The sequence below is a fragment of the Thermobia domestica genome, chromosome 9 (genome assembly GCF_964235325.1).
Source record: "Thermobia domestica chromosome 9, izTheDome1.hap1.1, whole genome shotgun sequence".
Classification (NCBI taxonomy): domain Eukaryota; kingdom Metazoa; phylum Arthropoda; class Insecta; order Zygentoma; family Lepismatidae; genus Thermobia; species Thermobia domestica.
Genome location: NC_137462.1, coordinates 129,229,423 through 129,244,159, shown reverse-complemented (window position 1 = coordinate 129,244,159; position 14,737 = coordinate 129,229,423). Strand labels below are relative to the sequence as shown.

The following is a 14,737-nucleotide window of genomic DNA, read 5'->3' as shown; positions in this document are numbered from 1 at the left end:
GTACTGTCTAATATGCAAGCTCCACGTACCTATGGTGTCGCTTTTTATTTCACCATAGTTCGGTAACTGTTAGGCGTACCGACTTGCGGTTTCGGTAAACACACACCTCTAACGTTCTTTAAAACGTCATTAAGACATATTTTAGAATATTTAGAAATAAGAGTTCTGCGAATATCATGGTACCCGAAAAGTCCCACAAGGGCGTGTGTGTAGTGTATTTAATTGAAATTAGATACTTTTGAGGTTATTGTAAGCCCTCGTAATTACGTTTCCGAAACTGCACCGTCTAGTACGCAAACCCCACACTTCTATGGTGTCGCTCTTTATTTTCCCATATCTCAATATCCATAAGGCTTACCGAGTTGAGGTTTTCGGTAAACAGATGTCAGTTCCTTACATTTTAGACAGTTCCTTACATTTTAGAGACATACATTTCCATATATCTAAAAAAAATACAGACATTAGATACCCATGGTACCCCGAACACCATTGGGGTACCCACTTACTTTTGAATAGTAATAAATTTTGAGTTGTTGTTCAGCATCAATAAACACTTCATAGTTTTTCTACGTGCCACCCAAAAGTCCATACCTGACCGAACAGATTTTGTCCATTTAATCTCAAAAATGTTAAGATACTTGTATTGTTAAGTGCAACCAAATTAACCACACTGAATGTAACATTTTAAATATTTTCTGATTTTTGTTGCAGGTATTTCGTGGATCAAACCAGGATTCTGCTTGAAAGACAGACAAAAGAAGCAGTGTAGGTTGTGGCTAAAACTACGTCCTTTCTGAAGACAGACCCAATTGTACTTACATTCTTTTGAACGAATATATAACCCTAATAAAGATACTTTACTACAAATTATTTCTTTCTTCTATAAATTAGAATAAAATATTGTCTCTGTTTAAAGAAAATGTTTGTTAGTGTTAAGTCATTTCAACTATTTTTCTCTGTAATAAGAACATTATCCCTCGCAATATTTTTTATCTTTGTGCTATTACCATTGGATGAAGTACAATTCTATACGAAGCACTATTATTTCAGACATGCATTAATAACTAATGTATTGTTCTGTATGTAAGACAATGTATATACTAAACATGTCTAGCGAAGGTGTTGTTTTAATACAGAATCCATAACTCAGCTTTTCAGTAGTCAACTTTATTGGGAATCCGAAGAAAGAAGTAAAAAAAAATGTTGGACTTACCAACGTATATGTGTTCGAATTCTCTGGACTAATCCAAATTATCCAGAGAAATCATTATATATTTTTTGTTGCAATTTCAGATGTATCCTTTATCCAAGTCGTATGAAACGGAGACTTCATACATCGCTATACTTTGTATGAACTATGTTCCGTATTTACTTAATCACTTTGTAACTTTCTCTAGTGTTGACAAGGCCGCAGGTGTCAATCGAATAGTTTAGTATTTCACTCATGTCACCTTGTGACTAAGGTACGTCCTGTCGGTATATATATGGTACTGGGTTCAATTAGCGATAAAATACATTTTTAGCATTAAACAAATGCAAAAATCTACATGAAATGAGATACCATGATCTCTGACTTACGGATAACACCATGAACTAATGGTACTGAGTGTGATTGAGTTTACTAGTTATTATCTGGCTAAAATCAGTGTTCCTTTAGCTATAGTTCTTTTCGTGCTCTGAATTGCAAAGTTTGAAATAACCATTTTAAATTATATATATATATATATATATATATATATATATATATATATATATATATATATATATATATATCTTCCGAGTAATTCTGAGAATCATTGCTCTTTCTTTAAGCAATGTATGAGACTGTTAAACCGCTCGTTGCTTAAAATGTTGCACTAAGAAGGATGCATCCAGGAAAATCCAAATTTGCAGAATGTCTAAAGCAGGGAAGAATAAATATGTTTAGTCGATGGCTGCACAACGCCTCCGCTGTCACCACGTTGTCACACAGCGTATACGGCGGACGTTTAAGAGTATTCTGCACTTACTATTAGGTATCGGCCTGGGAACTTTGGCGCAGCTACCCAGTCTCCTTCTTGGTGTTGCATTTTTAATGGCGAGTACTGAGTAGGAATCATCTTGTGAGCGAACACGTTTTCGGCTGACACCATACTTTTAATTGTTGCGACATTTAAAAAAAACATACCTGTTAATTAAAATGTACAGAGAAGTTATTTCTGGAAAATTCTATTCAGGCCTCTTGTTGTAACAACTGCACTTTAGAAGAAGATACTATTAAGGAAAAGAATGAGGTAAAATAATTTATATCGTACAAGCAATGGATGATAACAGCTTAATAAATGATTGTACGTAAATCTTGTTTGAGTTTGAATATAGGATTGTATAAGGCTGTGCATTTTGCATTATTATTGAAGTGCTAGAACTAACTAACAACAAAGCATATGATAAATTCTTACAGTAATATATCACATATTGATTTACTCTGTTTGAAAACGAAAATAGTTTAACATATGGTTAACCTCCTTTGTGCCCATAATTTTAAAATTAACGCTTGTGCCACTTTTCAACATTTGGCTTTGCAGTAGCTTCCCAACGAATTAGCAGGAAGTCCAAACTTACAGGACACCCTGCAGGTAAATACATTTCTTTGGACACTTTCACTGCTCCAAACTAAGATTTGAAAAGTGTAGTATTGTTAAATTTATTATTATTGGCAGAAAGGAGATCAAACATATTTTAAGCTATTTTTGTTTTCATACAGAGTAAAACAATATTTGACAACATTCCTGTAAGAATGTATCATGCATTTTGCAGTATGTTGCAGCACTTTAATAATGGTGCACTATACGTACAATCTAGATCCTGCATATGTCCAATCCATATATTACAAGAAGGCAATACCTATGCGATACAGGTAAAATCCGTATATTTCATATGGACAACCTATTAGCTATATACATCCAATCCATACATTACATATGGCCAACCTGTACGCGACATACGTATAATCTATATGCTGCATGCATACAGTCTGTAAGCTACATATATGCACTCTGTATGGTGCATACGGCTATTCTGTATGTTGTATCTGGACAAGCTGTGTGCGACATAAGGAAAAACTGTATAATACATACGTACAATACGTATATTGTATCTAGTCATGCGTACGGGGCACAAGTACAATATAGATGTTGTCTCGGGGCTGAACGCAAGAAACATACGTACAGAACGTATATTGCATACTTCTTGAAATTATGCTCCATCCTGATAGTCAGTGAGTGTCGTCATTAGTAACCCACATGCTACATACGGTCCTGACGTCACAAAGTTAGATATCACCTCCGTATATACTTGTTATTGCAGATGACGTCACACGAATGACGTCATTGCACTTATGCAGCCAGTACGTATAATACATACTTTTTCAGCTATACGTTTGCTGCAGGATGTTATATACGGTTGTACGTTAAGTCCAGAAACTACAGGAATTACGAATGTAACCTACGTTTTTAAGTATGCCACCTACATTTTTTTTCTCAGTGTAAGATTAGTAGAAATAAGCAAAATTCTAACTCTTTTTTTGGGGGGGGGGAATTATGCTCGACCCATACACTAACTTAATGTAACATAAATTAACCTAACCTAACCTAATGTGAATAGAAATTACCGAAATTGTAACATTTTTTAATAAACAATTGCTAGACACCTTCTGCTAAACATTAGCCTTATTAAGAAGAAGATATGAAACTACAAGATGGCGAAATAATAGTAAAATATCAAAAATTACAGTCGTAAGCGGCGTAACTTTTTATATCGCGAAATTATAGATATTTTACTGTACGTATTAGAAGTAGTGCACTTGGACATCACCAGACGGAAAAACACACAATCAGATTGATCACGTTTTAGTAGATAGAAGAAGACAATCTAGCATAATTGACGTCCGGTCGTTTAGAGGGGCTGATTGTGACAGTGATCACTACCTGGTAGCAGCGATAATACGGGAGAGATTATCGTTGAATAAATGTAATACTCAATGTCCGAAAACGGAGAGATTTAATTTAAAGAAATTAGAAGAGAGCAAGGTAAGAGAGGAATACCAGATTCAAGTTTCGAATAGATTCTCGGTTTTACAAGACTCGGAGTGCACTAGTGTTGAGGATACTTGGATTGAAATTAGAGATAGCATTAAAAGTTCAGCAATAGAAAAATTGGGACACGCGGAAATACGGAGGAACAAACCAGGGTTCGACCAAGAATGCATTAAACTAGCAGAGAAGAGAAAACAGGCAAAATTACGGTGGCTACAAAATCCGAATGAAACAACTACACAAAATTTCGCAGATATCAGGCGGGAAACTTCCAAAACTTTTAGAACAAAGAAACGGGATTTTTTGAAAGCTAAAATTAAGGAAATTGAAGATAATAGTAAAAATAAAAATATTCGGGACATGTATAAGGGGATCAGCGAATTTAAGAAAGGCTATCAACCTCGTGCTTATATATTAAAGAAATCTGACGGAACAGTTCTCACTGATACGGATAGCCTCTTAAATAGATGGAAAGATTTCTTTGAAGATTTACTGAACACGCAGCCAAAAACTAATGTGCGTGGAGAAAAGGAGATACACACCGCAGAACCGTATATTCCAGAACCCAATCGAATAGAAGTGGAAGCCGCTATAAAGAAATTAAAGAAACACAAATCTCCGGGTGTAGATGAAATTCCGGCTGAGTTAATTTTAGCTGGAGGCGAAAAATTGTGGAACAAGATACACAAACTCATTCTCCTTATCTGGAACAAGGAAGAATTGCCACAAGAGTGGAAAGAGTCAATCATTGTTCCAATTCACAAGAAAGGCGACAAAACTGACTGTAATAATTATCGAGGCATTTCTCTTCTGTCAACATCCTATAAAATCCTTTCAAATATTCTGTTAGCAAGATTGACCCCATACGCAGATGAAATTATTGGAGATTATCAGTGTGGATTTAGACGAAATCGATCAACTATCGACCAAATATTTACCATTCGCCAAATACTCGAAAAGAAGTGGGAATACAATACCCCGGTACATCAACTATTTATTGATTTTAGAAAGGTGTACGACTCGGTTAGGAGAGAAACATTATACAACGTTCTTACAGAGCTTGGAATACCGAGAAAGCTAATTAGATTAATTAAGATATGTTTAAGTGAATCCCAAAGTAAAGTCCGGGTAGGAAAGTTTTTGTCCACGAGCTTCCACGTCGAAAATGGCCTGAAACAAGGAGATGCGTTGTCGCCATTATTATTTAACTTTGTGCTGGAATACGCCATAAGGAAAATCAAAGATAGCAACCAGGGCCTAGAGTTGAACGGCATTCACCAGGTTATGGCTTATGCTGATGATGTAAATTTAATAGGGGATGATAGGAGAACAGTAGAAATAAATGCAGAGATCTTATTAAATGCTTGCAGGGACATGGGTTTAGAAGTAAATGCAGAGAAAACTAAATACATGAAAGTGCGTCGGGACCGTAATACAGCAAATTGTGGAGGCGTTAAAATATTAAATAATACTTTTGATAAAGTGGATACTTTCAAATATTTAGGATCAATATTAACAGACGAAAATCATATTCACGAAGAAATTAAATGTCGACTAAAAGCAGGGAATTCGTGTTACTATTCGGTTCAAAATCTCTTGTCGTCGCGAATTCTGTCGAGGAATTTGAAGCTTAAAATATATAAAACGATAATCATGCCTGTTGTTCTGTATGGTTGCGAAACATGGTCGCATACTCTGAGGGAAGAACATAGATTGAAAGTATTTGAGAACAGGATCCTGAGAAGAATATTCGGACCCAAGAGGAACGAGAATGGGGAATGGCGGAAGCTTCATAACGAGGAGTTACATAGTTTATACGGTTTACCCAACATTGTTAGGGTCGTCAAGTCTAGGAGGCTTAGGTGGGCAGGTCATGTAGCTAGAATGGAAGAAAGTAGAAACGCTTTCAAAGTCTTGACTGGTAGACCCATAGGAAAACGACCATTAGGAAGACCTAGGCGCAGATAGGGGGATAATATTAAGATGGATCTCGCAGAGATAGGAATACAAAGTAGAAACTGGATCCAATTAGCTAAGGATAGAAGTCAGTGGAGAGCTTTTGTGAACGCGGCACTGAACCTCCGGGTTCCATAGGCCATAGGGTTAGTTTTAGTTAGTTAGTTATTAGAAGTAGTGTCAAGAAGTATTTTCATATTATTCAGAGTTATTATCCTTGCCACTGGCTTTCATAGTGATCTATAGTGTTGTTGACTAAAGGAAAGAAGAACAGCATGAATAATTCGTATTAGACATCTGAGTTGTTCGTTTTTATATATTAACAGCGCATTGTATATTAACAGTGTTTTTATGTATTAACAGCGCATTCTTATGTATTGTTGTGTTCAGAACTGCAGAAGTGAATTTATCTTGTGAAAGTTAATATGCAGCAGTCTGAACGTTTTAGGCTTATTGGCACTAGTACTAGGTAAAGTTCCTAAATCTTTTCACGTCGCAGCAAAAAGAAGCTACGTGTAATATTTACAGGTTTTATAGGGTTACATGCACAGGACCGACACGGCATAGGATCGAAACAACATACGACCGAAACGGCATAGCATCGACACGGCACAGAACCGAAACGGCGTAGGATCGAGACGGCATAGGACCGAAAACAGAACCTTCATACGATCGAAATAATAAAAAAAAATATATTATTTTATAATCACGCAATATTAAGTATCGAAACGGCATAGGAACCAAACAGCGTAGGATCGAAACAGCGTAGGATCCACACGACATAGGACCGAAACGGCACAGGGCCGACACGGCATAGGAGCGAAATGGCGTAGGATCGACACGGCACAGGACCGAAACGGCATAGGATCGACACGGCACAGGACGGAAGTCTTAACAGTCTTAGTTTTTGCCTTTTAAATCTCAAACATATCGGGATCAAAGACACTTAATCCATTCTTTATCAAACAGTTTAACCAAAAAAATAACGTGTTTTTCAAGTGGAAGAGTGGGGGCAAATCGGAAAGAAATTAATGACTCCACAAAGAATACCACCACTAGAAAGATAAAAAAAAAGACATACCGGCAAAGGGAAACCTCTACTTATCGAAAATTTTGATTATCTTAAAATAAGTTAACTAATTCTATATGTTGACTACTTTGAAATTTATAAAATTAATAGAACAATATTTAGATTTAGCATCATTTCCTAAATTGTTTTATATCAAAGACATCATATAATAATACGAAAACATAAAATATCCTACTTTTCTATATTAGTCATCTTACAACTAACAATTATATTTACTAAACTAACATCTTTTTCTTATCAATACGAGATTAGGCTTATCCATCATATTACTACGAAGTATTACAGAATAAAATCAGATAACGCTATATATGAAAGTCATATACGTTCTCTCTTGCCCTTAATTAATATCATAACTAGACATGCAAAAAGCAATATATTTTGAATATTTGAAAAATATCTGAAGATGTCTCCATTAAGGTAGTTCGCATTAGACAAAATACTATCAGAAAAGGAAACATATTGCGAAAGTCTCCCTTCTGCAATAAACACTGTGTTAAAAGGAAAATTGTTTTTACCCTCTCCTAACGGTGACACACGTAAATTTTTTAAGTATTAAAAACTACTATATATTCTTAATATTAGGTACAATAACTGTATGATTCTGATAGTTGAACGTGGGAACGACAGTGGTTTATTGGCTAAGTATTTTCCTCCCATGCAAAGGTTCCCTGCTTCAATCTCGGGCAATGTCTTTTCGCGGTTAAAAATGCATGTTTGGGGTTTGTTTTTTGTTTAATCAATCTTTCAATCTTGTTCCCTTTTCTTTATTGTTCATCTTCCTTACTCTTCTTACTTACATGACTGCATAATGAACCAGTCACGTTAAAAATAAAAGTTTATCATGCTTGAAATAACATATTAACATAATCTTACACTTTTTAAACAATAATCGTACGCCGATCATTTCAATTCGTTATCTTGTGCTATGTGTTTCGTTACAGACATGTATGTAACAACATATACCGAATGGTGATGAAACCACACACTGTTACCATATATCAATCCAACTTTTAAAAACATCTACTCGTTTCAGTTGTTGAAGTAGATATACCGGTACATTTTTTTCACGGACTTTCTTCTTACAAGAAAGGGTCATGCAGTGGCTCCGCTGAGATCCGAACGAGACAATTGTGTTTGCATTTGTTATGTTATAACTAGATGAATCTCAAAGTTATACGTGCCACCGGGCGGAATATCGTGAGTTACAACATATTTTGTAATGTAAGAACTAAAAAAAAGAAAAAAAAAGAAAAAGAAAAAAAACCTGGCAGAATAGTTTGAACCAAGTCATTTGTTCGGAAACGGTTGGGTAAGTGGAAAACTCAGCCAACACGTATCCCATTATTTTCCACGACAAATTTTTTGAGGTAAAAAAACTTTGTCCCAGGGTCCCTCACAGGGTCCCAGACGGGATCCAACTAAAAATTTTGAAACTATAAGGGGGGTTAAGTGGCACATCATTTGAAAGCTGTTGTAAAATGAAAGAAAATGCAGTAACTCTCGACTCCCTACAACAACCCTGTACAAAATGGCGACAGGTCAAAGTGTAAACAAAAACTTAATTGAAAAGTCGATGGTCACCCCTATAAATCGGAAACGGTGAGACAAATGTGAAAACAGGAAAGGATGTTTGGCATTATTTTCAAAGTACAACGATTTAAGTGAAAACGTCTTGTCTGAGGGTGCCCACAGGGTCCCAGGTTGGGTCCAACTAAAAAGTTTCAAATGGCAAGAGAGGTAGAACATCGTTTGAAAGTTCTTGTTAAATGAAAGAAGATGGAGCACATCTCGACTTTCTACGACAACCCTGTCCAAAATTGCAGTGGGTCAAAATTTAAACAAAAGCTTAATTGAAAATCTATGGCCACCTTGAATCCAAGATGGCCGTTTAAAAACTATATCGAAAGGATAAGCATACCAAACTGCTGAAGCTACGAAAACAAATTTGGCATTAATGTTGATTAGTAAATGACTAAAATATGCAAAATGTTCAAAAACGCGACATCTAGAGTTCAAAATGCCGCACTATGTATCGAACGCATATCCAGCTCGAACGCATCTCATACTGGTGTTGGAGAAGCGAACGTTTATGGTTAATAGTAGATATCCACAAAATATCAAAGAGTATAATCTGTAATCCAATATGGCTTCCAGCGTGAAAAATGAGTTTGGATATAAATATGTTATTTCTTGGAATACTGTGACCAAACCCACAGAGTTTGACGCAGCTCGATGTACTGAAATGACTTACACATGTTTGGTACTACTCGCCAATCTTGCAAATGATATTTCTTTTCTTTTGTATATTTGGTATTGCTTGAAGTATTGCGATCAAACCAACGAGTGACATACAAATGTTACCATCACGAATACGTTACAATAGAACCCCCAATCTACTGGTGCAGCAAGCTCTTTCTGTATGAACTACGTATGACAATATTAGAAAAATATCCGAATGTATTCAACTTTTGTTTAGCAGTATGAGTAGGAAGTCAGAGTTGTGTGTTCATCGCATATTCGTTATATTCAAGCAAATAATGTCGAGAGAACCGTGACGAACGTGCATTAAGAACAAAACATATATGTGTTGTTACCGAATGAAGTAATAGTTGAAGTGAATCGAAATTCAATTGCTCTTTAATCTTCCTATTATTTCTAAATACATAATAGAGAAAAATAGAGATTTAGATTTGTACTGTTATGAATGACATATAGATTTCAAACGACCTTCTTGGATTCAAGTTGGCCATAATTTTTCAATTAAGCTTTTGTTTACATTTTGATCTACCGCAATTTTGGACAGGGTCGAGCTCCAATTCAAGTTAAAGGGATTACTGTGCTAACTATAATTCAGAATATAACTTAGAAAGTCAAGACTTTCTCCATCTACTTTCATTTAACAAGATCTTGCAAACGATGAGCTTCTTAACCTCTCTTGCCATTTGAAACTTTTGAGTTGGACCCTACTTGGTACCCTGTTTGCACCCTGAAACAAGACGCTTTAACTTAAATTGTTGTACTTTGAAAATAATACCACACTCCCTTTCGTATTTTCATATTTATCTCACCGTTTCCGATTTATAGGGGCGACCATGGACTTTTCAATGAAGTTTTTGTTAACAGTTTGACCCTCCGCCATTTTGCACAGGATTGTCGTAGAGAGTCGAGACTTGCTGCATTTTCTTTCATTTTATAACAGCTTTCAAACGATGTGCTACTTAACTTCCCTTTCCATTTTAAAAAAAATTGAGTTGGACCTCGTCTGGGACCCTGCGAGGACCCTGGGGCAAACTTTTTTATCCGAAAAAGTGTGTCCTTGAAAATGTATTATACGTATTGTCCGAGTTTACCATTTACCAAAACGTTTTCGAACAAATCACTTGGTTCAAACTATTCTGCCAGCTTTGTAGCTTTTATATTACAAAATACGTTGTAACTCACGATATTCCGCCTGGTGGCACGTATAACTTTGGGATTCGTCTAGTTATAACATAGTCAAATGCAAACACAATTGTCACGTTCGGATTTCAGCGGAGCCACTGCGTGACCCTTCCTTGTTAGTAGTGAAATTATTCAAGGATAATGGAGAAAATGCAAATTTGGTTAATGTGTGTGTACTCAAAGGGTCAAAGCATAAAATAATTGCTTACTTGACATGAAACAAGATATAATGATATAAAGTTTGTGAAAACACATAACTAAACTAAATTGAAACACATAGAAAGAGAATGTGAAATTATTGCGTTCAAAGATATTTACGTATGTCTGAAACGTACGTGTTTCTCCTTTTTATGTCTAAGGCGTTACCAATTTCAATCAGAGTAGAGTCTCAAGTTGAATGAAATTTAATATCAAAATTGAAACTCCATATTCTCTGAAAAGTGAACTATTGATAAAATCAATTATGAAAGGAATTAAGATTCTGAGAAAGATAGGGATAACCCACGGACATGATATTTTCCACCACAGATAACGCGATGGAACCAGGAACCCGCCGCACTACTAAGTCAAAGATCTCCCGTATTATCTGATCAAGATTTTCAGGCTATTTCCCAAAATATGATATAACGACAAATGTGATACTACACATTAAATTTTAATTATATTGACATACCATTCCCACTTTCCATATCGTGACAATTCACTAGGTTTACATTGCATCTAGTCGTGACATTTCTTGAAGGATAAAAATTGGAACTTAATGTCACATATGTTGTTGTTGCGTTGTGTGGCTCGAAACTAAGTCCGATACAACCAATTATTGTTTCTGATGAACTGTACACAATCCAATCTCCCATCAGCTGAAATGCAATAAATATAAACAGAACTTTAAAAACATAAAAACATATTATTTTGTACCAAAACACAATAATTTTACAATTGAAATTAAGAATTTGTTTTTAGATAATCACTTATTCTAAAGAATGTGAGAATCGTTAAGGTAGTATATAAATGTTTAACATGGAGAAATATGCTTTAATATTGACGATAGTAAAGCATCTAAGAATTTTTTAAAATGAAGTTTTGTTGATTATGTGAACGATAATAAATTAAATTTTCCATTCAGTGATTTATCACATCAATTTATATTATATGTGTACAGGTACAGAAATCATGGATTGATTCGAAGAAGTTAAGAGATTCCGTTGAATAGGAAGCTTAATGTACATTGCATGATTCCAAATTATATAGATAACCGTAGTTTATCTAGAAACAGCAAACAAAATGTATTATAATGTAAGTAAATAGGATTTTTGTACTATTCTTGAACAATAGTACATATTTTCTCATATTTTCATATTTTCTTACTTTGATGATTAATAAGTCATTTATTCCGAAGTTGGTCATCCGGCTGGTTTTGACAAAAAACGTGATAACGGCTAGGACAATTTAAAAACCATCAATTTTAGGACAGATATAAAGTGGTGTAATACAGCAGAGGAGGGTAGAGTAGAGTAAGGTAGGCATAAGTAGGGTGGGTTAGCTTACGGTTAGAGAAGTTGCTACCTACCGTTTCCCTTGGGTGCTGGCTCCCGAAGAACTCCCTAAGAAAACAGCTGGTAACAATTCTGGTCCAGGCTCATACTCTGTTTGGGCGCTGATTGATAATATTGAGATATGACAAGTGATTTGGCATGAGCCACGTTGGTGCTTTTGAGACTCAGGTTGTATTATACTTACTTTTGCGTATGCACACGCATACATACACGCAACTGGCAAGCCGTCTGCTCGCAGGAACTCACACACACATGAATGAAGACGATATTTACTTAAGTAAATTCCTATTTATTGAGTAAGAATATGTGTGAATACGGAACGGAATAATATATATATATATATATATATATATATATATAACAACACACAAAATTCTCACTTTATAGAGCTAAATGCTCAAACAGAAGGAATTGCACTGAGGCAATCGAATAAACGAAATGAAGAATAAGTTCTTAACACTGCATGGTAAATGTAGATATGCGCACACTATTTACGAACACTAGAAACATAGCCCTTGTTTAAAGATCGCTTGCATTATAAATTGACTCTTCGCACTGGGTCAAGGCTTTCGCTACGTGATAATGATAAGGGGAAACACTGATGAATGAAGTATCTTGACTCCTAAAAGACGCTACATATCCAGAAGGTATTTGTTTGTCCTTTTGCTTCACATCCTATAGATTAATGTCGCACCACAAAGTTCTCCATACTATCACTTCATACGTTGTCTTGCACTGCCTCTCTCTACGACTAACTTTTTGCTAACCCTCCGCTTATTACGAACTCTTATTGCTAACTCCCCGCTTCTACTGACTCTTGGGAACAACCCGTTTCTGACACTTAGGGTTGACAATGCACTCTATCAAATAATAAAGAAAATGTTAATGTTTTCTGCATTCATAGACAATGCCAATGGGTCGATGTTATAATAAAGAACACTGGCAACATTTAATTTAGTCCCGTGAGAAAGAAGCTTGGAAATAATATTTAAAAAAAGTGTAGCAGTCTACACTAATAAATTCTTCCCATGGTTATTGGATTTTGATGCACTACTGTTATACACAAAACAGTTCAGTGGAAAGGAGCGTACGATGGTAATTGTGTGTATGAGGCGTTCCACCTACGACTCCTGCAGGACACGAAGGCTTGTTCTCACGGCAGGAAGGATGACGTAATATAAGTGCGTGAGAACACGACAAACACAAACAATATCATTCCCACACAATATCAACTTCGTATACAAAAATATTCCCAATCTTAATAAATGTTGTTAAGAAAAAGTATATGTGGAACAGTCATGGTGACGAAGACTATAAGTTGGAAACTATTTTACAGAAAGAAAAAATAAGTTTGCTGCGACGAAGCACTCTGTCTAGACGATAAGAGTTGCATGGAAAAACAACAAGTTCTTTGTTCCACCGTGAGAAACGATAAGAACGGCCGAAGAACACCTGCATACAACAGAAAGAATTGAAGTTCTCACCAAAAGGAAAAATAGCTGTTCGTTTTTATGAGTAAAATAATAATTTCGTTGCATGAATAAAAGTTAAAAAGAAATACGCTAGTCGTCCAAAAACATAGTTTTGTGGGCGGGCAGACGGTCATAAAGTTTTGACTCATTTTGTTACAATTAATAGAGTGTAATTTCTCATCTCTTTGTAAGGATACCAAATAGACGTCTCTGTCCACCTGCAGCCATGCTCGGAATACAAATGTTCTTTACTTTCTCACAATCCAACTACACATTAACCTTTCGCGAAGTAGTTCCTTCCGCTTACCAAATAGTTCCATGTTTATAACCGCTTATACATATAGGGGTTAGTCCAAAAAAATTTAAAACGTTTGCAAAGTTGTGAAAATCATATCTAGTATGGTGTGCGGCCTCCTTTTGCGTCCAAAACAGCTTGGATCCGACGTGGAATGGACGTATACAGCTCCTGAATCGTGGTGTGAGGAATTTTGTACAATTGTTCCTCCAAAACATGCTCCAGTTCCTTAAAGGATGCTGGTGGAGGGTAATGACACCGAACACGCCTTTCTAATTCAGACCACAATGGCTCAATGATGTTCAGATCTGGTGATGGTAGGACCCAGAGAAGGTATGATACCTTCTGGTCATGCTCCTCAAACCATGATTTCACCGTTTTTGTAGCATGACAGGGTGCCGAATCATCTTGGTAGATGCCATCACCATCAGGGAACAATATTTGGGCCAAGGGTAGAACCTGGTCCCCCAAATTGGCCTCATACGCTTTAGCATTCATCATTCCATGCAGGGCTATGATGAGACCTGCAGAAAACCACGATATCACTGCCTATACTGTAACAGAACCATCCCCATGCTTTACAGTTGGGAGCAGACAGTCTGTATCATAGGCCTGGGACGGTGTTCTCCATACGTAAACACGACCGGTTGTTGGAAAAAAGGTGAAGGTCGATTCATCGGACCACATTACGTGTTTCCACTGCTCATGAATCCACGCCTTGTGGTCCTTGCACCACTGGATACGCCTCTTCCCATTTACTGCTGTGACCAGGGGTTTGTCGATAGCGGCCCTGGCATAAATTTTCATTTTATGAAGTTCCCGTCGCACTGTTTTCGACGAAATCGGATTCTGTA

The 14,737-nt window shown here is 36.2% G+C and overlaps 1 protein-coding gene across 1 annotated transcript in view; it reads right to left on the bottom strand.

Annotated features, from left to right (window-relative positions):
- The window catches only part of LOC145694118 (uncharacterized), a 66,637-nt gene that overhangs the window by 49,777 nt on the left and 2,123 nt on the right, over positions 1 to 14,737 (bottom strand). Inside the window, exon 2 of the mRNA XM_081770238.1 lies at positions 11,234 to 11,420. Within this exon, the coding sequence (XP_081626364.1) occupies positions 11,234 to 11,420 (187 nt within the window). The remainder of the gene's footprint in view (positions 1 to 11,233; positions 11,421 to 14,737) is intronic.